We start from the raw sequence: 24,111 nt of genomic DNA, 5'->3' as shown, positions 1-24,111 counted from the left end.
AGCTGATCCAGGGCATTTGAGTTGATAAATTCCAGGAAGCGCCGGACCTGGAAATTTGTACTTGAGTAGTTTTCCCAGTTAACGGTAGGGTAATTGAAATCGCCCAATATCAGGGTGTTCGGTAGGACCTTTATGTTTTCCAGTATCTCCAGAAAGGCGGAGTGGTGGTCCTGGTCATGGAGGGTGATCTGTAGCAGGCCACAATTTGCATTGCAGATTTGCCTGATGTTAGTTGCACATGGATGATCTCAGAGGTATTATGCTGTGCCACTAACCTGGAGATGTAGGTATCCTTGATGAATGTGGATGCACCCCCTCCTTTTGTGTTTCGGTCCATGTTCTATGGCCGAAATGTTTAGTATGAGTTGTAGCCCGGTAGTGCTGGGGTGCTCTGTGGAGCCTTGAACCAGGTTTCAGTTACTGCACAGATGTCGACGTTCTCCATACTGAGGAGTACTTAAAGTGCATGCATTTTGAGATTTAAACTCCTGGCATTGAGTAGCATAACCCTATTTTTTTTTAAGGATTTGTTGTACTTAATCTCTTCTTTTACCTTCCCCCTGAGCTGCTATATCCCCCCCCCCCCCCCCATCTTTTCAAAACTCATTTTCTCGTCACTGTCTTTACTCTCTTCCACATTCCTTCCATCCTCTCTACTTAACTCTCCTATTTAATACTTCTTCCTCTTTACCTACGTGGACTAGACATTCATGTTGCTTTTAGGTTTTATCTGTTTTCTGTTAATCTCTCTCATTCCTTATGCACCATTTGTAAATCCTCATGTTTTCCATGCTCTACCTCTGTTAGTTCATAGCTGTACTTTTGCTAAATGTTATACTCCATTTATGCCTTAATGCAAGTTAATATTGTATTCCTGTGTGTTTTCATGTTCATGTTGACTTGTAATGTAACATTTGTTATTGTATCACTTGTTTTGGAGCTTTTCTCCTCTGGTCTCCACTGAAAATGGGCCCTCAGCCTAGTGGACTAACCCAGTCAACAAAAGGCAAATAAATAAATTAATAGTAATTTGAGTTTTTGCTTTAGTTGAGCAACATCTCCTCTGAAGTCTTTTAGCTGAGGTTTTTTTAAGCTATGGTTTGCCTCAGGGCTTTTCCTCTTTTTCACGGCAATGCCTTGCTGTTTTAGTAAATTCGACTGCAGCAGCTAAATTACCTGTGCAGCATTACTTGTCTGAGTTATGTGATACTTGCTCTAAATTTAATGAGGTGACTTTATGGAGACATAGAAATCAGATCTGCACATTTTATTAGAATGATAGGTTGGGGGAAATTCTCAGCAGATCTGTATTAGTTCTCTTTTATCTCCAGCCAGGCATAGGGGTATCCGTCATCTCCGTACCCTGTCTCTCTTTGTAGTGTTCCTGTGTAGCCTCACTTTTCTAGGTCTGCTCAGTCTTCTAGGAAGCCTTTCTCTGTCAGATTGGCTGTCAACTAATTAGCCTGCCTATATGGCTTACTTGGTTAGGATCATAGGCATGCCTTCTATGACAGGTGCAGGTGTTCAAGACTCAGAGGCTGAGGGTTTTTCCCATCCTACTTCTTATCATTCAGTGATGTTGGTAAGCAGTGTCTCAGGACCAGCTTTTTCTTTATCATTTGTGTATACCCCAGACAGGTGAACTTTCTGCCCACCCTCCCCCAACTGTTCTGGAGGTCTACTGTCAGTTTTGCCATGCTTGCTAATGCCACTGTGGTGCATTAACACAGAACATTTCTATCCCCCTGTCTCTAGATGATTTAAGTGAGCTCATCTGTCTCTGTCAAAGCAATTCAGTGGATTCTCCTCTTGATGTGCTATACTGTCATGTGTGAGCTCATATTTCATAACATTGGTCATTCCAGCATTAGGTTGACCAACACTACTATTTCCCAACATTGGGGTCTAATCCCACTATCACATATGTTGTTTCTCTTCTGTGTTTATGGAGTCCACTATTGCCCCTTCTGATACGGGACTGTCTCTGGGCACCTGTGTTGGCTCTGCTGTACGATCTTGATCTCTCCTTTGACTCCTGTGAGAATTTCCCTGGCATTGGTTCAGTCTTCCCTTGGATAAATTTCAAATCCAGTTCATGGTCACCCACCATTAAGTAGAACAGCATTAGCTGAAACATTCCAGGCTTACACAGGCACAGCTGACTGTTGAGGGGGGCACCAGCATCATCTGTCCTGACACAGGATATTTTGGCTTTGGATGGCGTAGAGCAAGTCTTATATCCTGCTTATAGCAGACTTGCCAAGTCCCCTATCTTTCCCACAGATGACCCTGGAACATCTAAAGAGCTAGTTATTTTCTTATATGAACAATTCTCACATATTCCAAGGAAGATAACCAGAAAGACTCACCACATTGATGATCTTATAGATGATCATGACAAAGGATCCATTTCTTCATCTTCTCCCCCAGAGGACCCTAAGTTTAGCAAAGTTTTACAAGTGATGGAGAGAGAAGTTAATTCGCCTTCACGTGAACTTTACTGCCTAAAGATGAGGCTTCAGTTTGCCTATTGGTCTTAAGTACCCTCATAGGTGATCCATTTTTTTGTTGATCTTATCAGTGACAGCAAAAATAGCTTGCGATAATCTAGACATTAAGGGTGCAGTATCCAAGAAATTTAAACAGGTTCTGTAGACTTCAATCAGAATGTGTTATCTCGGAATAGACCCTTAATCTTGATGCCATTGTTTCTGCAGTTATACGAAGATGTCCTGCTCCTCAGTCTCGATCTCTCTCTCTCATGCAGGTGTTTTATTTTCAACAGGACATTTAAGCTGAAGTGCTGCATACTGCTGAGGAATGTACCTGATGGATCTGTTACAGAAAATTAAATAAACCTTTTCCACTTCTTTCATGGTCACAGTATAATGGCTTGTATAGGTTATAGTGCTACAGAGGGAGTTGTGAAGGCAGCAGGATCTGGCAGAGCTTACTTAGACGTCTGGCTAAACCTTACATGTGTGGACATATCCTTTAAGGGGACTCTTCTGTGAGGGACTGAAACTGATTAACATTGCCAGAAGATGAGGGTGACAGAAAAGTCACTTTCAGACACTGGGGTCACCATTCATTCTTCACAGACTGCGTTCCTTTTGTATGGCTCAAAGGATCTAAAGAAAGCTGTATTTTCTGGTTCATTTTGTGAATCCCACAGCAACAGGAAGCTGAATCAGGTCATCATCCTCACATATTGTTAGCAAGGTTACTGGCCTGAATACCATGGGTCTCAACATTGTTAGAGACTTTAATGTCCCACAGAGAGGGGAACTTCCTAACATTGTTTACTCCCACGGTCTTCACTAGGAGGTAGTGGGGAGGAGATTCTCTTTCTACGTGTCTGAAATGCACAAAACTCCACCCCCCACCATGAAAAAAAAGGGTGGATAAAGGAGAGAATCACAAATTGATATAATTTAATTTATGTAATGACCGTATTGCCTATCTGTCCCCTTGCCAGACATGCTACCCTATTGTAAGAAAGGAAGTATGAGTATTAATCCTAAAAGGAACCTTTAAATTCAAGAGACCCCAGCAGACCACTGGGGACAAGGATTGTATTCCACATTATTTTTTGGTGTTCAGAAAAAAGCAAGAAAAACTCGAACATACTACATTTCAGAGGTCTCAACATCCTTGTCCCAGAGGAGTCTTTCCTCATGGTCACACTGTAGAACATCCTCTCATGCATGTTAGGAGGAGACTTTTATCTGCTCTTTCAACCTCCAGGATGGTTGTCCACATGCAAGAAATTGCCAATGTTTTCAGGACGTTTCTCCACTTCAGAATAGATGCCGGTCACTACCACTTTCAGTCCCTGACATTTGGTTTTGCCCCCCCCCCCCCCCCCCAAGTGTTTAAGTGCATAGCAGTAATGGAAGTTTATCTCCACCTGCAAGGCATCAGAGATTGTCGTTATGAAGAGACAACTGGCTTCTGTTGTTTCCCACAAGGTGTAGTCTCATTTAGTGCAGGATCTTCTGCTCAGATTGTTTCTCTGAAGATTACATCAACCATCAAGCTAACAAAATTCTAGCTCAGTCCCAATGAAGACATTCTGTTTGTAGAAGCTATGAACAGCCACAAAACAGATTGTTGATCTCTGGAAAGGATGCAGGGCATCACAGTCACTTCCTTGATTTCAGTGAGGCAAGTGCCACCAATTTTTTTTTCTTGAGTTCTAGGCCTCATTGCAGCTGTGATGTGTGTAGTACTGTGTGCCAGGGTACTTTTACTGGTATTCTGAGGCCCTGTTCACTTTCATTCTGATCATCCATTAAAGTGCCTCTACTCCTCCGCAGCTGCTGTTGCAGTGGATTCAGTGGTCCTTCACTTACGAGAGGCAAGTCAGACACTACTGCACTTTTTTGTCTTCCATGGCCATCCTTTGTGAGTCTTTGTCACCAGAAATGCTGACAGAAACCTTTTGTGCCAGCAGTGCTGGTATTTTTAACTGTGATTTCATTGAGTTAGATTGTTTTATGTGGAATCCAGCTGTAGTTGGTGTGCTGCAGCCCTTGACAGTCAACTGCATTGGTTTAACTACCATGCTAAAAGTGTTTATTGTGGCTTTTACTGCATTTTACCACTCTGATGCCACCTGATTAACATGAGATCCTCTGTGGCTGATGCTCAAAAATAGAAGAAAGAGATCAGAGCAAAGATGAGTCTTGAGATTATCACACAACTGTTACAAGCTTCTAATTTGAGAGGTCCTTTTTCTACTTGCTTAGTGTCTGCTAAAATCTCTCTGTCTTTTGCATTTTTGAAAGCTAGTGCATGATACTAGATACTTTTTTGCCCATTAATCTTTTGAAAAAGTGCAGCTGCTGAAAAGTCATGCAGACTGTGCTTTGTCTGACATGCCCATATACCTTCATTGATAATTAGAATATCTTCTTTGTGTTGTTGACTATAGTCACAAAAAGTGAGAAATACCTGTGTGGTGAATTAATATAGGAAGAATGTAAAATTTTACGATCACCCCCCCATTTTTCCCATTTTCTACATTTTGTCAGGGTGTTGTGTAACATATCTCCATCTGTCCCTGTGTAATGCCACTCTCCTAGCTTCTTTAGCACTTATACCAGACTGTTGCAGGTCTTCTCTCGCACAATCCATTCACCTCTTTGCTGAATGCCCTTGTTTTCCTCTTGCCTTTTTCCCATCAGTCCCAAATCTTCTTCACCAGATTGTCTCCTGCTTTCTGCACATGTGCCCAAATCACTGTAATTTGTTTTCTCTGACCTTTTCTGCAGTTGAAGCTACTTTGGCTTCTGCTCTCATGTCCTAATTTCTTCATCTGTCCCACACTGTGCATCCTACCAACTGTCTCAGGCATTTTATCTCCATCACCTCTGGCTTCCTCAACTGCTGTGCTTTTACTGTCCAGGTTTCTGTACCATACAGTAGTACTGGTCACACCATTGTTTTGTACTTACTTTTCAGCTTCCTTGGAATTCGTCTGTCATGCACTACTCATGACACACTGTGCCAGTTAGCTGCAGCCCATCTGATTCTAGCTTTAACTTTCTCATTCTGACTACCCTTGACTTCAACCACCCCTCCTAGATACTTGAAGTTGTTAACCTGTTCCACTGCTTTCACTTAGATTTCAGTGTTCAGCTTCTTCTGATTTCCCCATTTGCTGCCATTACAACTGTCTTATCTGTACTCAGTTTAATCCTTTGTGCCTTCAATTTTGCATTCCATTTCCCTACCCTTTGCTGCTGATCTTGCTTAGAGTCTGCCAGTAGTGCCACATTGTTTGCATGCCCATATACCTTCACTGATGATTAGAATATCTTTTTCAGCTGCCACCACCCTCGGATTGTATACATTTCCACAGGGACTTGATACATACAACTGTAAAAAAAAATAAATAAATTGGGGCACCACTTGTACCGTAAGTAAAAATCATCATAACTAGATTATCTTACATTCTTCAGGAAATAAAATCCACAAGTGATATGTACTGCTTGTTTTCAAGATGCCTCAGTCTCCACCTTTTTGCTTTGACTTGGAATCAGAAGAAAATGGCCGTTGCACTTCTAGCATGTGTAGAAAATGTAAATTAGACTTGATCAAGGACCTTTACAGAACATTACGACACAATCTATTTGAGACACCCAAGTATTTTGTGATGTTGACTGTAGTCACAAATAAAAGCGAGAAATACCTGTGTGAGCTGAACTAAAATAGGAAGAATGTAAAATGTTGTCATCATCGTCACCCCCCCATTTTTCCCATTTTCTACAATTGGGTCAGGGTGTTGTGTAACTTATCTCCATCTGTCCCTGTGTAATGCCACTCTCCTATCTTCTTTAGCACTTATACCTAACTGTTGCAGGCCTTCTCTCACACAATCCATCCACCTCTTTGCTGGATGCCATTGTTTTCCTCTTGTCTTTTTCCCGTCAGTCCCAAATCTTCTTCACCAGATTGTCTCCTCCTTTTCTGCACATGTGCCCAAATCACTGTAATTTGTTCTCTCTGACCTTGTCTGCAATTGGAGCTACTTTGGCTTCTGCTTTTATCTCCTCACTTCTTCGTCTGTCCCACACTATGCATCCTACCACCTGTCTCAGGCATTTCATCTCCATCACCTCTGGCTTGCTCAGCTGCTGTGCTTTTACTGCCCAGGTTTCTTTACCACACAGAGTAGTACTGGTCACACCACTGTTTTGTACTTACTTTTCAATTTCCTTGGAATTATTCTGTCATGCACTACTTGTGACACACTGTGCCAGTTACCTGTAGCCCATCTGATTCTAGCTTTGACCGCCTCATTCTAACTTCTCTTGTTTTCAACCCCCCCACCCCAGATACTTGAAGCTGTTAATCTGTTCTACTGTTTTTCCTTAGATTTCAGTCTTCAGCTTCTTCTGATTTCCCCCATTTGCTGCCATTATGACTGTCTTATCTTTACTCAATGTCATCCCCTGTGCCTTCAGTTTTGCATTTCATTTCCCTACCCTTTGCTGCTGATCTTGCTTAGAGTCTGCCAGTAATGCCACATAATACAGCAACTTTGTTGACCTGTCGTCTCTGACCTGTTGCTAATGTAGTTCATCACCAGTATGAACAGCAGTGGGCTTAGAGCTGAACCCTGATGCACACCCACTCCCACTCCCACTAAGAACCCCTCTGTAGGTTCATAGGTTTTTACTAGGCTAATGACCACAAGAGCCTTTTTAAGCCTAGCCATGCATCCCAAATTTCGGACAAGTTCTGATACCCTTGATAAGTGTAAGCATGGGCCTGGGAGATCAGTCATTTACAGGTTACCTGTGTCCATTAGAGACATATGTGCCAAACCAGAGATGAGTTTCTGGTTTTCCATCCATTTGTCCAAGATGCACTTGAATTGGGTTAGGGAGGAATTCTGCTTCACATGGATGGGGAAGCCTGTTCCATAGATGAGGGTAGTCTCCTGAGATACATACCTATCTCTCCAGCAGTTCCTGTTTATATCACAGGCAAGGTTTAAGTCTTTAGAATGGGTACATCTGGTACTGTTTGTTTTGTGGATATGCAGGAAGCCCATCAGAGTGGGGTCTGACAATGCCCTGTATGCCAAGCATAGATCTCCCCTCTAAAGCCTGTAGGAGACAGAATACAGGGATAGGACCTTGAGGTGGTCTGCATAGGACATTTTTCTTATGCCCTGTATTCTTTTAGTGAGGAACCTCTGTGGACATTCCAGTTGTTAAATATGCCTGGTTAGATAATACCAAAGGGGGCACTGTACTCTCTGATGAAGTTTGAATACAGTGGAACATTTACTTCCTTGGACTTGGCTGCCATACCTTTGTTTATAATTTGCGCTACATAAAATGATTTCCTCACCACTGTAGACACATGATGTTCAAAGGCTAGATTGCTATCATTGTATGTCCCTAAGTCCCTGACTACTGGGTCAACTCTAAGGGGTGTGTTGTCAATATGATAGTTACTAGGGATGGATGACTTCCCAAAGGATACTGCTATGCATTTCTTTGCATTTAGTTGTAATCCATGGCTCTGACAAACATTTATTTGTGTGTGTCAGCCCCTCCTGGAGAACATTTGTGTCCGTGTGAGATTCGCCATTCGTTGACGTTCCTAATTTGCAATCATCTGCAAATTTAGTCATCCAAAGACCATTGACATTGGCCTTGACTTCTGAAAAGTAAATGCCAAAAAGGAGCGGTCCAAGGACTGATCCTTGAGGGCCTCCACTTGTGACTGGCCTCTTTGTAGAGATGGACTGTCCATTTCTAACTTCCAGGGTCCTATCTGTGAGCCAGTTGGCTGTCCACGGGATAGCATACTGGTTTGTACTTAACCTCTTGAGTTTGTCAACAATCCCTAAGTGGGCATGGACAGAGCACTGTTTGTAGTTGTCATTGGGTCCTTGTACATAGCTTGCATTAATTCTTTCAATGTTTCTGAACTCTGATTCTTTGCAGGACTGCCCAGTTCAGCTTTCTTGGGACGTTGTCATATGCTTTCTCCAAGTCTAGGAATGCCTAGTTGGACTGTTTCCGCCTTTCTAACTTCTTCTCAAGTATCTGTCTCACTGCAAACATTAGGTCGGTTGAGCTTCATCCTGATCTGAATCCAGACTGCTCATTTCCCATCTTACTTTCTACTACTCTGTATGTTTGAGACATAAAAGTTAAGGTCTTTGTCTGCCTTGGGCAAGGTGCAAGGTTCAATCCTGACTTCCAGCCAGTGCCTGTTTGGAGTTTTCATGTTCTTCCGTTTCTCTGTGGGGTTTCTTCCACCTACAAAAAAACAAGCTGAGTGTTTCTGTCCTAGAATCACTTAAGAATAGAGCTGTAGGCAGCAGGTACTCTAGATGGTGCCTTGTAGGGGAAAGAGTTGTACAGATCTGCTTTGGGCATCTACTGTGTTATGCAGTGTCTTCCAGACAGGAGAACATGGATCACAGACTGCATGCCATGGCAGGGCTAGCCACTTGACAGTGTAAAAATATGGCTCTAGGTGATCTGGTTGTGTTGACTAATGTTGCCATAAATGAGCACGAGTATTTGCCAGTGATAAGTGGGTTAAGGACCTGGCCTACTCCGACCTACATCAGGGACCCATGTAAAATTTTATAGTCTGTCAAAAATAATGCAGTTGTATTCTAAGTAAAATGTCTTATTTTTTTTCCAAAACGGCTGTTTTGAGCAGCTGTTTTCTCTTTGCTTTAGTTGGCATTCTACTTCATACTGTTGGACTGGTCATTGCAGGCAGCTCCAAACCAGCATTCAGACTTCTCTGCAAAGCTTGAGCTCCTCCTCTATAGCTCTAACACTCCAGGTCTCATTTGCTGCATTGAATTCAGATACTGGTCACCAAAGCAACAGAAAGAGAAATTATATGTTTGATTCTTTTAATCTTGTGTGTATCAGGCTGGAGTTAAATGAAGGAAAACTGAAGAAAATCTATATTATAGATTTTTCTAGAAGTAAGAAATAACTAATTCAGAAAGTCTCACTTCCCCCATGTGGAGGGTTAAGCCTAAAAGAAGATGAGGGCCACTTCAGGGTGGTTGTATGGTGGAGGTCTTGTGAACAGAATCCAGTGACAGCTCCGGTGCAGTGCATGAATGTCTTCTTCTTGAATACTAATAAAGGATCTTAAAGTTTTACATCAATGTATTTTTTTGACTGCCTAGACTCCACTGTAGAAACATTCTTATGAATTTTTTCACAGATGAGAAACTCCAGGTGAAACAAAAACTTGCTCTGAACGAGGCTTCAGCAATAGACTTTTCCACCAGTGAAGACCATCGAATGAACAACTAGCATAGCTGGACAGCTGGTCCCATGCTCTTAAGGAACTTCCTGCTCTCTCTCTTTTTATAAGTTAAATAAAGCAAAATAAAAAACTAGACTAAATTAACAAACCTTGCTCCCACAGGTACATCAAAGTGGAGGGACCAGCGAAAGCCTAATACACCGGAGCTGTCACGAGACTCTGTTCACAAGACCTCAACCATACAACCACCCCAAGGTGGTCCTCATCTTCTTTTAGGCTTAACCCACCACAGGGGTTAAGTGAGAATTTCTGAATTAGCTAGTTTGATCCCCTATCAATGGAGGGGCCATTCTCACGACCTGGGCTACCGCTTATGATCTGACTCAAAAGTAAGAAATAAGTAAATAAAGTTTCAGACTTCATTGGTCCTGGATAGGTGGTCAAACCTAACCTGTTGCCTGTCGCATCTACTGTTCTTGGCTGTATAGTTAACCTTTCCTTAGCATTAACTGGTTTTGGTTAGTTGGTGTTTAGACCTGCAGTGCCTTAGGGCTAAACTCGTGTTTAGTTGCTTAGCAGTGTTTGCTTGCTGGTTGTACAGTTTTTGCTTAGTAATTTTTCTAATGGGTAAGACCTTGAGGGGTTCAAAAAATGCAGCCACAAGATTCTACATGAGAACTGGTATGATCTGTCCATGGTGAGCTTGGGGAACACATTTCAGAAGTGAGAGATTATTTGTAAGGCCATCTGCTCTCCAGGAACAGAGAAATAAGTTAAAATTAAAAGGTTTACTTACCCCCCCCAAAGAAAATAAATGGACAGATAAAGAGGGCTAGTGTAAAAAAAAAAAAAAAAAAAAAAAGCTGGATGAGGCTCATTCTGAGAGCATTGCCCCTTCTCCTAAACAACCCAGGATGAAATCCCAGCCTACTAAAGTTGTACATGTCCCTCCAGCTTCCTTTGGGGGCATCTTAGTGAGAAGATGCTATTGGCTGTGATCTGTGTAAAGATAGATAGTTTTCCTCAGAGAAGGCAGTATTGAAATGTTTGAAGTCCTACCTGTCCTCATTTCTTTCTACCTGGTCCATATTTATTAGGGTCATATGATGTATGCCTTAATTAAGGCCCACATTGGCTTGGGTTTCCTTCTGTCCTTCTCTGTTTCTAGGGCGTACAGGGACGTGCTCACTGCTTCAACTTTTCACCTGCCTTCCACAGCTATTGCTTCTGTATTGGGAGACTAGAATTATCCCAGGCACAGTCTGTTTTGGTGCCGAAAAGACTCCTTACTGCTCCTGTTATGACCCCTCTGGTCCTGGCATTCTCAAAATTAACTTCATCAGTGCTAATGGTATTTTGTCTCTTTGGTTCAACACAGAGAGCTTGGTGGTAGTTTTTAGTCTTGAACACTTTGAGACTTTTCTGAATATGAGTCTTCAGGCCTGTTGGTGCTGAAGCCAGTTTGAAAGTTGATGATGGCTTTGGTGCCAAGACCACGCCATCAACATTTTCATTTTGGGCACTGGACTCGGTGCTTGCTTCCTGGGAAGCACCAGAAGGCACAATGACCGTCTTTGAATTTCTGAAGAGGATCATGACTCTACCCACCAAGTTGTATATAATAGGTATATCACTGACCTCAGTTCCATCACAAGACATAATCAGGAATCCTGTGGTTAGCTCACAGATCCTACACACAGCTGCTTTCAAAAGGCTATAGGAGATTTCAGCCTTCACAAGATTATCCTTCCTCTTTCAGTTTGAGACCTTCCCAGTTGTTTTGAGGAGGGGAATGTACAAACAGGGGCACATTGACTCCCCTGCAGATTCATCGACTCAAAAATCAGATTTTAATAAGGTGGAATAGTTCGCAATAGGCCCCACTGAAGATTCAAAATTCAGGAAAGTGTTAGAATTAATGAGGTCACTAGATCTTAGAGGCCACCCTTCAGACTTCTCACTCCTGTCTGGGGTGGTTCCAACTGTGGACCAAGTGATTGTTCTGGTCATGCAGTGGGACATCATGGGAACCAGGTATGCAGAGTCATATCCTGTAAAGCCCATTAAAAGTCTTCAACCTCATAGGGAACAGAGCACTGAAGTGTAAGGGAATCCTTGCAGACTCTGTCGTGGTAGTCACAGCTAGTGAAAAGGAGCACATTGATGAGAGCATAGCAAATCATCCTGCCAATATAGATTTGAGAGCAATGGATCACATGGAAAGAGCATTTTTTTGTCAGGCATATTTCTGTTAGGTGTCTTAATTGATCCATATGACTCACTTCCAGTGAGAGTTAGAGGAGCAGGCGTTAGATTTGATGAAAAGACAGCATACCTCAGATACCTATAGACAAAGAGAAGTCAGAGGTAGTGACTTTGTTAAATATTTCAGCTCTGTTCCTGAGACTCTTACACAATGCTGCAGATGGAGCAGCTGGGACAGGCATTATAACAAGATGCTATTCCTGCCTCATTGTTTCGATTTGCTGGAACCTAAGGTAACTTTCACTGATGCCTCCTTTGATGGTTAATCCCTATTCAGGCTCCCAAAGAAAGAAAATCATTTCTGAAATGAAGAGGAGAACGAGACTGTTTCTGCCACTGGAGTGTGAGATATGTGGCCCCATAGAAGTTCTTTGCTAGGAGACCAAAAAGGCCCCAAGAAATTTTGTTACAAGAAGTCTTGGCAAAAAATTTTTGAGCAGTTTTCATAGAGGGGGGAGGAGTCTGCATAATGGTAAAAAACTTCACTTGACAGACACAAGGTGCTGAGTTTTATTCTGAGCTCTGGTTATTTGGGAAGCATGGCTAGGTTTGCAAAGGCTCGCTGAGGTCACTAGCGTACTAATCATCTATGAGCCTAATATAGGAGTTCCCTGGCTACAGGAGCCCCTTAGGTAGATGACACTCACGTGGCAGAAGTGGTCCACATAACCTAGGGTTTTGGAGTTCCCTTAGGAAGCAGCAACAGAATTTCTGAGACCTTGGCTGACTGTCCCACTCTGGAGGCAATCGGGACAGATTTTCTTGCACCAGCAAAGGTGGCTGGCTGTCGCACAGAACAAATGGGTCAGATGTATCAATCCAACAGTAAAGATTTGGGACAGACAGGAGAAAGGTAAGAGGAAACAAGGACATTCAGCATAGAGGTGGATGGATTGTATGAGAAATGACATGTGACAGGCATGAGTGTTGAAGACGATAGAAGAATGGTATTGAATAGAGAGAGATGGTGACAGTTGACATGACAAGTCACCCCCATGTAGAAAATGAAAAAGGGGGTTGATGATGGTGATGATGACAAAGGTCAACAGCCTTCATCAGGAAAGATATATCCAGGGGATCTCAGCAGACCAGAGTCTGAGGTTTATTCAAGATTCTTTTTACTACCCAAAAAGACACAAGATCTCAGGTCAGTAGTGGATCTCAGTGGTGTAAATCTTTAAGATAACCAGGTTCCTGATGGTCAGGGTAATGTCAGTTCTTCCTTTTCTGCTGGAAGGAGACTATTTGTTCTCTGCAGATCACCAGGATGCCTATCTGCAAATTAAAACTGCCAAAACTTCAGCAGACTTCAGAGAATTTTTCCTCGGATAGATAATAAATGCTGAAGCTGTGACAGGAGAGAGAGGCAATTGGGAATGTGTTTTTTGGGAATGTAATAAATTGGCTCATTTTAAAAATTTCCAACAGAATACTTGGAAATGCTGAAGGGAGAAATTATTGTAAATAAGAAAAGGATCCTTTGGAGCTATGGTATGCTATCTGTCTGAACTGATTAAGTATAACACTATTGGCTAAAAAAAATAAACACTAGAAAATGGAAATCAAAATCTAAATCAGCTGTAACTGAAGTACTGAATGTTGCAAAGGAGATAAAAGAACTAAAATTGGGATCTTCTGATAAAAGAGGGAGCGTAAATGGAAACTCTGGAAAAATACATGCAGAACTGTGTTGAGAAAGAGGGCTAAAATTTAAGGAAAAGCAGGAATTAAGCAATGTAGGTAATGCTGGGGTGATTTAAAATTGTTAAAATGTATACTAGATAAAATTGTTTTTTTTTTCTATTACTTTATATGTATCTATGTCACATTTAAAAAAGTCATGTTTAATAAAGATGTTTAGAATTGGCAAAATGTCCAGTAAGTTTCTGCACTTGCGTCTGGGAAACAGTCTTTTAGTTTAGAGTCCTGTTGGTTACTCTCACCGCAGCCTTTAAGGGCGCTCCAATACCGAAGTAGTTGTTTCCTCGTGTCAACCACAAGAGAGTTTCTAGCGAATGTAAAGAATAATGACTGCACCTATTCTTGGAATTATCGACTACATAGCTATTTCAGAGTTGGAGCCATCAATATGATATGATGTTTATAGGCTGCCATCTAGACACAGTACAGATTATTTTTGAAGTTGTCATAGGACAGGATACTCTCCATTCAGTCTATTATATAGCAGTTTTTGTTCCATTCTATCACTCCTGCTTCTGTTCTCAAGGTTCTAGGGTTTGTGGCATCAATCAGTCAATCAGTCTCTTACCTCATGCACACTACTACATGAGAGTGTTACATTGACCCTTCAGGGTACAGCAATCCCTGCTGGAAGAATCATACACATCGGACAATTTAACCATCTAGTGTTTAGAGAACTCATCTTAAGTGTCGATTACAACCTCACAGTCTTAACACAGGATGCCCCGTCATTCCATCTTCCATCAGTCAGTGTTACAACAGCTGCAGCTGCCCTTCTTTGAAGGACGTTGTTTAGGGCAGATGGCTCAAGGGATATGGACTTAAGTGTATGTTCTGCACATTAGTGTACTGGAGATGAGTGGTTCTTCTAATTTTACAGGCATTGCAAGATCACCTTTCCCAGAATGTCAGAGCTGTACATACAAACAATGTTTTGGTATTATTTTTTTTTAATGTTAAGGCACCAGATCATATCGTTTTTTTTTGTTTTGTTTTTTTATTTGAGAAGCTATGAGAATTTGTAAATGGGCATTCAACGTGGTGCTTTCTCAGAGTAATGCAGATGCCTGGCTGAGCAAACTACCTAGCTGGTAGGCTCAAACGTTGTATTCTGATGCCTTATGAGTGATCCTTCAACCAGATGTCAGTGTAAAGAATTCCCTTTGATGCAGGAAGCTTTGCTAAGATCTTTTTTTTATATACCCCACCCAGCACCATGGGCTGCAACATCTTTGCCATGATAGTACATCATTAGCTGTCAGAGTGTCTTTATACCTTTTCAGCCATACCCCTAATTGTTAGATTCCTATAGAAAGCTGAATTTTGCATAGTCAAAGTAATCCTCATTGTCCCATTCTGGACTAGACAAGTTTGGTTCCCCCATATTTGGCCACACACCAAGAAGATGCCCCTGCTTTTGGATCCATTTCTGGATCTCCTGTCCCATCTGCTTTGACAGCCTCACCTAGACATTTGTTCCCTAAAATTAACCACATTTTCTCCCATTTCCCTGGATAACCAGTTACCCATTTTACCTTCTGTGGTGGTCCAAATTCTCAGTGTGTTACAGAAACCTTCCACTAGAAAAATCTACAAATGGAAACTGAAGAAATTCTCCCTTTGGGTGATTCATCAGGGATTACATCGCTTCTCATCTCTGACTTCTACAGTCTTGTTTTGAATCTTCTTTGGTCAATGCAGGTTCTATTTTTCCTTTCATTCAAAGCTTACATGGTTACAGTATCCATTTTTCACCAAGGATTTTACTTCAATTCTCTGGCTTCACAAAATATTTGCAAAGTCGGCCATGGTGGTGCAGTGGTTAGCGTTGTTGCCTCACATCAAGAGGTTCTCCCGTTCGATTTTCAGCCGAAGTACCTTCTGTGTTGAGTCTGCATGTCCTCCCTGTGGTCGAGTGAGTTTTAAAGACGTGCAGGTAGGTGCGTGTGTGCCTTCTTTGAAGGTTGGGCGCCAGGCTGGCAACATGACACTGTAAAAACTCCGCTGCCAGTCAATTTGTGGACCAGTGATCCACTGTGGCAACCCCTAATGGGAGAAGTCAAAAGACATTGCTTTACAAAAGATTTACAAAGTTTTCCTGAAGGGAAACCACTTATGTTAACGAGGATCTTGTTCCCACCTTGGACCTTAATTTCATGTTAGAAGGACTTTGCTAATTCTCCACTTGACCAGGCTAGTTTAGCTGTTCTTAAATATCTTTTGTATGAAACTCTCTAGTCACCATTACTTCAGCAAGGAGAGGGTTGTATTTACAGGCTGTCTTAGGTAGTTCTGTGTATCTGAACTTTCACAACACCCTTATAAACCAGCCCTTCTATTGCGCCTACAGTATCATTCCAAACAAATTTTAACCGATCTATCAACTTTCCCATGTTTTCCTACAGTATTTCAAATGAGGAGAATATATTTCATTGCCTTAACATTCATGAATAACCTGGATTCAACCTACAAAGACCCAAACGTGTCAGAATACATTATCAGCTGTTTGTATTATTTGCATCTGACAAGTTGAGGGCGAAAGTATTCAAAATTACTTTGTTCAGATAACTGTCAGACTGTATCTCATTGTTAAATATCTCAAGCAACAAATCTCATTCTTCTAGATCATTGGCCACTTCTGCTTTATTTAAAATAAATTCAGTGGATAATATAATAGGTGTTGTAGCAATATGAGTTTCTCTGTGTATCTCTGCAAGACATTATAACTTTGGTATGATTTCTAAATCCAAGTCTTCCTTTGGGGCTTCCATGCTCTGTGGAATTCTGTTATGATGCCACTCAAGATGTGTAGCTTGGGACTTTCACTCTACCAGTTTGAAGTGGACGGACTGAATACTGCAAGATAAATACTTCTGTGCTTACCATAATGTTGAATCTTCATTATCCATGTCCATCCACTTCAGTAACCTCACACTCCCTTTCCCTTCCAAACTGATAAATTTTGTTCTGCCGGACACACCTAATTGACCTGCCTAACACTTGCATACATCTTGTTTTGGTTGTGTCACTTCTATGATTTAAGGTATAGCTTGGCTTAAATTATTTTATGGCAAACTCAGTCTGGACTGTTAAGGTTGCAGTGGTCCTTATTTAGTAGTTAAGGGAGGAGCTCGAGATTTGAAGAGAAACATGAATACCAGTTTGGCGCCCCCTGCAGTGACCAGTCCATCAATTTGAAGTGGACAGACATGGGCAATGAAGATTCAACATCATGTTATATCTTCCATGTCATAAGTTCACATTCTGTAATATTTATTTGCTATCTTTTGAGATGATTATTTTCACCATGCTTTTAACAGATGCTAGTTGTAAGTTAGTAAAAATGAACCCACCAGTAAGACATGCTTAAAAACTAATAGCACTCCTTGATTTTCTCCAAGTCAGTAATTAGAAAGTATACTTGCCTCACTGGACAGACATTGCCATCCATTGAAATGCTGTTGGTTTTAGATGTAATTTTAGTTCTTTTTGTTTATAAATAACAGAAAGAGGTGGATTCCAATGATGATACATTGAGTTCTAAGCAGAAGATCAAGGAACTTTCCGTAATTGATGGCAGAAGAGCTCAGAACTGCAATATTCTTCTTTCCAGGTACTGCAATTTCCATGCAATGTCAGTGCTGTTCCTTTTGTCATGAGCCATTGATATTAAATGTATTTACCTTCAGGAGGCCTTGAAACCTCCTGCACTTTCATTATTTATGTTTTTAAATTTATAAATAATTGTTTCTGAAAAGTGTAGCAACCATTAGACTTCTAAAAGAGCATAGTTCTAGTTTTAGTATGTATTGTTTTTAACTATATGTTTTTAAGTAAGCTGGATCCAGGCAGAGTGCTTGTTTTTGGTATAAGAAAGAGGATTACAGAAGATATAAAAATAAACGTATTCATAAATATGCATGATGTACAAACTGTATTTAAATATACATATAAATATAGATATGACTCTTCTTTAGACCCTGTACTGTTTTCCCATTTGTTTGGTTTTGACGTTTGTGTTGCTTTTTCTCTTGTGCTTCCTTTATTAGTGACTGTTTCAGATGTAGTGTGTTTAATGAACGATTAACATTTTACATATAAAATCCTGCAGTAGGGGTGTAGCATGATCTTACAATGCTGAAGTCATTTGTTTTACTTTAATATAAATATTGCATAATACCATGAAATGTGATCAAAAAACTGCTATGGTGAATTTTATTAGAGCAACAAAAAGTGTACGAGACAGCTACTTCAGCTTACAACCAGTCTCCAGAAGAAAGTTTGTTGTCAAAAACTCAAATGTGCTTCTTTTGTAGCATAGCCTGTGATCTGTTAGATGACATTTTATCAGGATTCATGCTTTTTTGACAAAATAACAGTTAAGAAACTCATCTCATTGACAATACCCCTAAAAAACACACCACCTATTAAGCAAGCATTTTTGCAGAGAGATTCTTAAACCCATTATATCAGGGCTTGTCCCTCACAGAGTTTCTTAAAATAACACCTGGAGCACATTAGCATTTTAGGAAAGGAGCAACTTTTGATAAAAAAAAAAAAAAAAAAAGACACGTTCCCTTGCAAAATCTCATTGACAATACCCCTAAAAAACACACAACATCAAAATGATAAGATTTTTTTCCTGCCCATTTCAGAAGGGAAACTGTTATATTTTGTATGCGCAGTTTGATTCCATTCTATTTACTAACATTTGAACACAACAGTTGATCCCAAGCCCTCCACCCAGTAGAGTCTTAGAATATCTTGTGAAGTAGTTATTTGTTGTGAACAGCATGTGTGTTTATACCTTCATAAAAATGTGTATCTTTATTTTATATGTATGCAGTGTGTGTGTATGTATGTTTGTGTATGTATATGTATGTGTATATATATATATATATATGATATATATGTATATATATATTTATATATATATGATATATATATATTTGATATATATATGTATGTATGTGATATATATATATATATATCACATACATACACATATATATATATATATATATATATATATATGTGTGTGTGTATATATATATATATATATATATATATATATATATATATATATATATCTGGGTCTAGGACATTTCACTGAAAGTCAAATTAGTGTGCACTTTTCACTGAAAACTCAATTCACTGAAACACATTTCACTGAAAGTTATATATTGCAACCCTGGAGTTAGTATATATATATTTATATATATATATATATATAATATATATATATATATATATATATATATATCTATATCTATATCTATATATAGAGAGAGAGAGAGAGTGGGGGGTGTGAGGGGTGCAGCCCCCCACATATGTTAAATATTTTGAACTGTGTATACATGGATACTTGCCATTCTAATATATTACTGTTTTCCGAACATAATATATACTTAAAATATGTGGGGGGCTATGCCCCCCCACACCTCCGATGAGGGTCGCACTACAGTGGGGAAAAAGCCATATATAACTTTCAGTGAAATGTGTTTCAGTGAATTGGGCTTTCAGTGATTTATGTTCAGTCATTTGAGTTTCAGTGAAATGTGCATTAAGTGAAATGACCTAGACCCATATATATATATATATATATATATATATATATATATGTGTGTGTGTCTATATATATATATATATATATATATATATATATATATATATATATATATACACACACACACACACAGTTTTGGTTTGGAGGTTTTAGGATGGTGGCACAGTTAAATTGTACTTTTATGTCTAAATGTCCACTTGGAGCAGTATTACCAATATGTAACTAAGAGTTTTGTGTCTCACTGATGCTATATGGCATCAGAACTATTTGTACTGTAAAATAACGTGAAACAGTGTTCTGGGTGCTAAGTATTAATAGGGAAAAGGGAGTTTCATCTGTTTGTCAGGTTCTGAAAATTTACAAACAACTTGGTGGTCAAGGTATTCAACTTAACTTGTGTGATTTCTAACTACAATAAGTAAGTGTTGAGAAGGTGGTTTATTGTGCTTTCTGTTCCAAATGTACTTGTTTTTACATTGGAAAGACAGAAAGGAAACTTAAAAACTGTATTTATGAGCATTTGAGAGACATCAGACTGCAAAAAGAAACCAATGCCCTTGCAAAACATTGTATGGAGTGGCCCGGACATGACTTTAAATTCACTGTTATTGAAGTTATTGAACTAGACCCAAGAGGTGGACCTTGGACTTTATACTTGGAGAAAAGTGAGGCCTTATGGCAGTTGAGAACAAATGCAACTCAATGGCCAGGCTTAAATGAATCTGTTGCAATCACTTGCTTTTTAAGACTAAAAGCTTTAGACAGATGATGCTTTTAAAGGAATGTAATTGTAGTTCTTAATAGTTGAGACATATGCATTAATTTTGTTTCATATGTATACATTTGTGAATTTTATACTGTATCTATTATGTACTTATTTATATATGTATTTATTCATACTATAATTTATTTGAGGTGCATAACACGTAGGAAATGCTGAGATTTTATTAGATTTTAGTATACATATTGAATTGTTATTCAATGGTATTTTAATAATCTATTTTATAGTTATGTTTTTATATGAATTTTAGTGGGTAATATTAGGATGATGAACGTTTTAAGTCTGGTTATTTGGCATTGTTCCTACAATTTGCATCATATAGTCATTGCTCATGAATTATTCATGAACCCTGGATGTTGATTGGTTCAGTAATTAACTTTGTAGCATAAATTTACTATAGTGTTGGGCATGCTCTATCTTGATAAAATCTCCAAATGTTTGGAGACGAAAGCGCTTGATTTACTGGCTGTATCGGATTTATTTATTTTTCTACTTGTTAATTAAACTTCACTTTTTAAGCACTTCTTAGTTGCTTATTTGAAATTTTTTATCTTTCTTCATCTCATTGCAACCGAGACCGTTTTTGTATTGCAGACTTTAAGGATTCCCTGCCGGATGCACTGTCAGAGATGCTGGATGGGCAGAATGGTGTGATGAGGGAGATGATTTTTCTGAGCTATAATACAGAATCGGAATTGCCTAGACATGGTAAGGCCTTGCTGTGTCTAATTATGGTGGCTGCCAAAAAAGCAATTATTAGGAAATGGAAATAAAAATCTAAACCAGCTATATTAGAAGTAGTGAATATAGCAACAGAGATAAAACAACTGGAACTGAGATCTTTACAAAAGGGTAGGAGCAAACTACTTAGGAAAAAATGGGAATTGTGGGAACAATACATAAAGGGGATGACAGGTTTAAAAGAAGGCAGGACTTAAATGGGTTGTGTAATGTTTGAGTATAAGTGATGCATGTTTGCAACTGGGAGTCTGTTGGTGTGGTTTATCATGTAAAATACTTGGAACTTGGATTGTGTTGGTGTGGTATGCTTTCATTTATATAAATGTATGATTGCTTGTGTCGTAAGTGATGGTTTAATAAAGATGTTTTTTGTTTAAAAATAAAGGGGCAGGAATTGAATAATTTATGTAATGTTGCTTAGATTATATGATACATAGCAGTATATGTGAAATATAATGTTTGCTGATGTTAATTTGTTAATATAGTTTGATTACTTTTGTATAAATGTAAATTTGCCTGTGCACAAGTAAGAATTCAGTTGTTTTTTTTTCAACTTTTCCCGGTTAGGGTTCGCCACAGCGGAACACCGGTCCGCTACTGATTGGCAGTAGATTTTTATGGTGCAGAGGTGCCAGCTCAACGCCCAGCCTTCAACGAAGGCACACCCATTCTATGCATATCTTTCAAGCACCACTCAACTGTGGGGAGGACATGAAGACTCCACACAGAAGGCACTCCAGCCAAGAATTGAACGGGAGAACCTCTTGCTGTGAAGCGACAAAGCTACCGCTGCACCACCGCAGCTTACAAGTGAGAATTCAGTAAATGTGATAAAAAAGTATGTATTGGTTTCAATTCCTGACATGTACAAGTACTTTATGCTGCAGTTCTTTGAAAACCACTTGACTGATTGCCATTTCATGAAACAGAAATTGTGTGAAATGGCACTGGCCAAAAATTAGAAAGAAATGTGTGCAAGGTCCCCCACTCCCCTGTATATTTGGAGGTGCGCCTCCTGTACCCTACTGCTTATACTAATCATTCCCCCCACAGCAGTGACCACTTTCAGTAAACTAAGCCAGACAAACCTGATTGAAACAGTAGTCACATAAGTGACCATCAGATTACTCTACTGCCATACAGACAACAAGGCACTTCTGAGGACTGACTTTATATGTATTTTTTATTAAATTTTAAGTTTATTAAGCCCAGTTGATGCACACACTTTTTTTCCAGGGGTAACTTTTGAGAACTGGTCTGTTAAGTGACTTCCTTTGTTATACAGCTTGTGGGTTGATAGTAAGAAAATCATCACTAAGACCACTTGGTAAGCTTGTTAGCAACTCATAGCCTTAACCCTTTGAAATGTAATCGAGCGACTTTAACATTATGAGGTGGTATTGTTCATAGGGTGCTAAGAGAAATGCGTTTCCTTTTTGCATCAAGCAAGCTGTTTTTACATCTGTCTCTCACAATACCTTCCCTCGCCTGATAACTTCTAAAACTAATACTTTGTAAATTGTACGAGGCGCGTTATATACTAATGTTTTACACACTGATTAATGGGACCAGGACCTAGAAGGCAGGAGTAGGACAGGTGAAGGTGCAGATTGTCCGTGGATGTTGTTTTGCCAAAACCGTTTCATTTATGCAGCATTTTGAAAACACTCTCAAAAGTTCACCTTGTCTCATAGGGAGACTGTGAGAAAGTTGGTAGATTTCTCTCTTGAAGTACACCATCCCTTATCTGCACTAACTCCTACAGTATTGTTAAGCAGATGCATCATAAAATTGAGAAATCATGGCCATATTTGTCAAACTGACAAAGGAGTGAGTTGAGCTGGCATTCTGAAGTCTGTAGAAAATACTCTTTACTAGTTACACAGAGTTGAAGATCTGCACTGGTTAATGAGCATTCATACTGCTTGGACTGCAGTACGTTAGAGGCCAGACCAGTAGGTTACACTCTTTTCATACACAAAATCTTAGTAGCAAGTGCACCTTGCTTAAACAACTCACTTTTCATTTAGACTAGCATGGCAAATGATAGTATGGGAAAAAAGCTTGCAGATGAAAGCCGTTTATGAGAGACTATACTGTTGCACTGCTTTGCCACCAGACCAGACTAAAGGACCAGCAGCTGGAAACCTGAAAAAAGAGATTTAAGTATTGTGGTCAAATGATTGAGATGGGACTAGAGGAGAATAGGATATGAGCTGCTAAAAGTAACAGGTATTGGTTCAGCCTGAAGAACTGCATTCAGAAGAATCAGTAAGTAAATAAACAGGAGTATTGTATGGTTCCTATTTGGAAGCAGGCTCTTTCCTCATGATGTACTTAGGAAGATTTGGTTTTGCTCACTAGTTGATGGTTTGCATATGTATGGATGTTTTTAAATTTTGAATTATGTCCATTTCCCACCACCAGCAAAAATAAATACATAATAAACACATACTTAGTACAGTAGTTAGCATTGCTGTCATAGTGCTTTGTCCTCTAGTTTGGTTCTCAGCAGGTGTGCCTTCCATGCACAGTCTATATGTCCTCCCTGTGTCCTTGAGGGTTTCCACTAGGTGTTTCATATTTATCCCACATCATAAAGATGCTGTATAATGGAATGGATGAATCCCCAAACTGCTTGCAGGCATTTGTGGTGGTGTTTATGTTTTGTGACGAGTTGGCACCCTATTCAAGATTAGTTTCACCACCTTGTACTCACTGAGCACAGGGATTGGCTGCAGCCATATCTCTCAACCTGCAGACGTTGAAAGTAGGTACAAAGACCCTTGAAAAGTAAGTCCATCCAGCCAACAATCTGGATATCTAATTATCATAAAATCTGAATACCAAATAGTACACAAGTCTTCTATTTAAAAACAGTGTGACAAAATGATGTAAACATACAGTATAAATACATTATCAAAGAGACAGTGGAAAATCTGTATACTTGAATGATCTGCATTACAAAATTCTACCAAACAAGGTAAATTATTTTTGCTTCTGAAAAGGGAAATGTAAGATGTGTGTCCTCTTTCATTAAAATTTTGGATCTGATGATGTCAGTTTTCATTCATTCTATCTCTTGAGTTTGGATCCGAACCTGGGACCCGAATCGGCCACTTCTGCTAGCTCATGGATCACTGAAAGCTCTTGAGCTCCTCCCTTTCCCATAATTCCTTAGTCCCTAACATGCTCCACATCTCATTTGCTCCTTTAGAGTTCAGACGTGGTCGTTGCTGTAGTTCTCGAGTACTTGGCTTTTCTGGTTTTCAGTGAGTTGATAACTTTC

The 24,111-nt window shown here is 39.7% G+C and overlaps 1 protein-coding gene across 4 annotated transcripts in view; it reads left to right on the top strand.

Moving 5' to 3' along the window:
* Positions 1–24,111, top strand: part of DAAM1 (dishevelled associated activator of morphogenesis 1) — a 3,124,549-nt gene that overhangs the window by 2,527,092 nt on the left and 573,346 nt on the right. For all 4 annotated transcript variants that reach the window (XM_044074460.1, XM_044074457.1, XM_044074458.1 and 1 more), the window contains one exon: positions 17,241–17,347. In XM_044074460.1, the coding sequence (XP_043930395.1) occupies positions 17,241–17,347 (107 nt within the window). The remainder of the gene's footprint in view (positions 1–17,240; positions 17,348–24,111) is intronic.

This window comes from Protopterus annectens, chromosome 6.part0 (assembly GCF_019279795.1).
Source record: "Protopterus annectens isolate FY-2018-M chromosome 6.part0, PAN1.0, whole genome shotgun sequence".
Taxonomy (NCBI): Eukaryota; Metazoa; Chordata; order Ceratodontiformes; family Protopteridae; genus Protopterus; species Protopterus annectens.
Note: the sequence above shows the minus strand (reverse complement) of the source record. Positions and strands in the feature narration are given on the sequence as shown.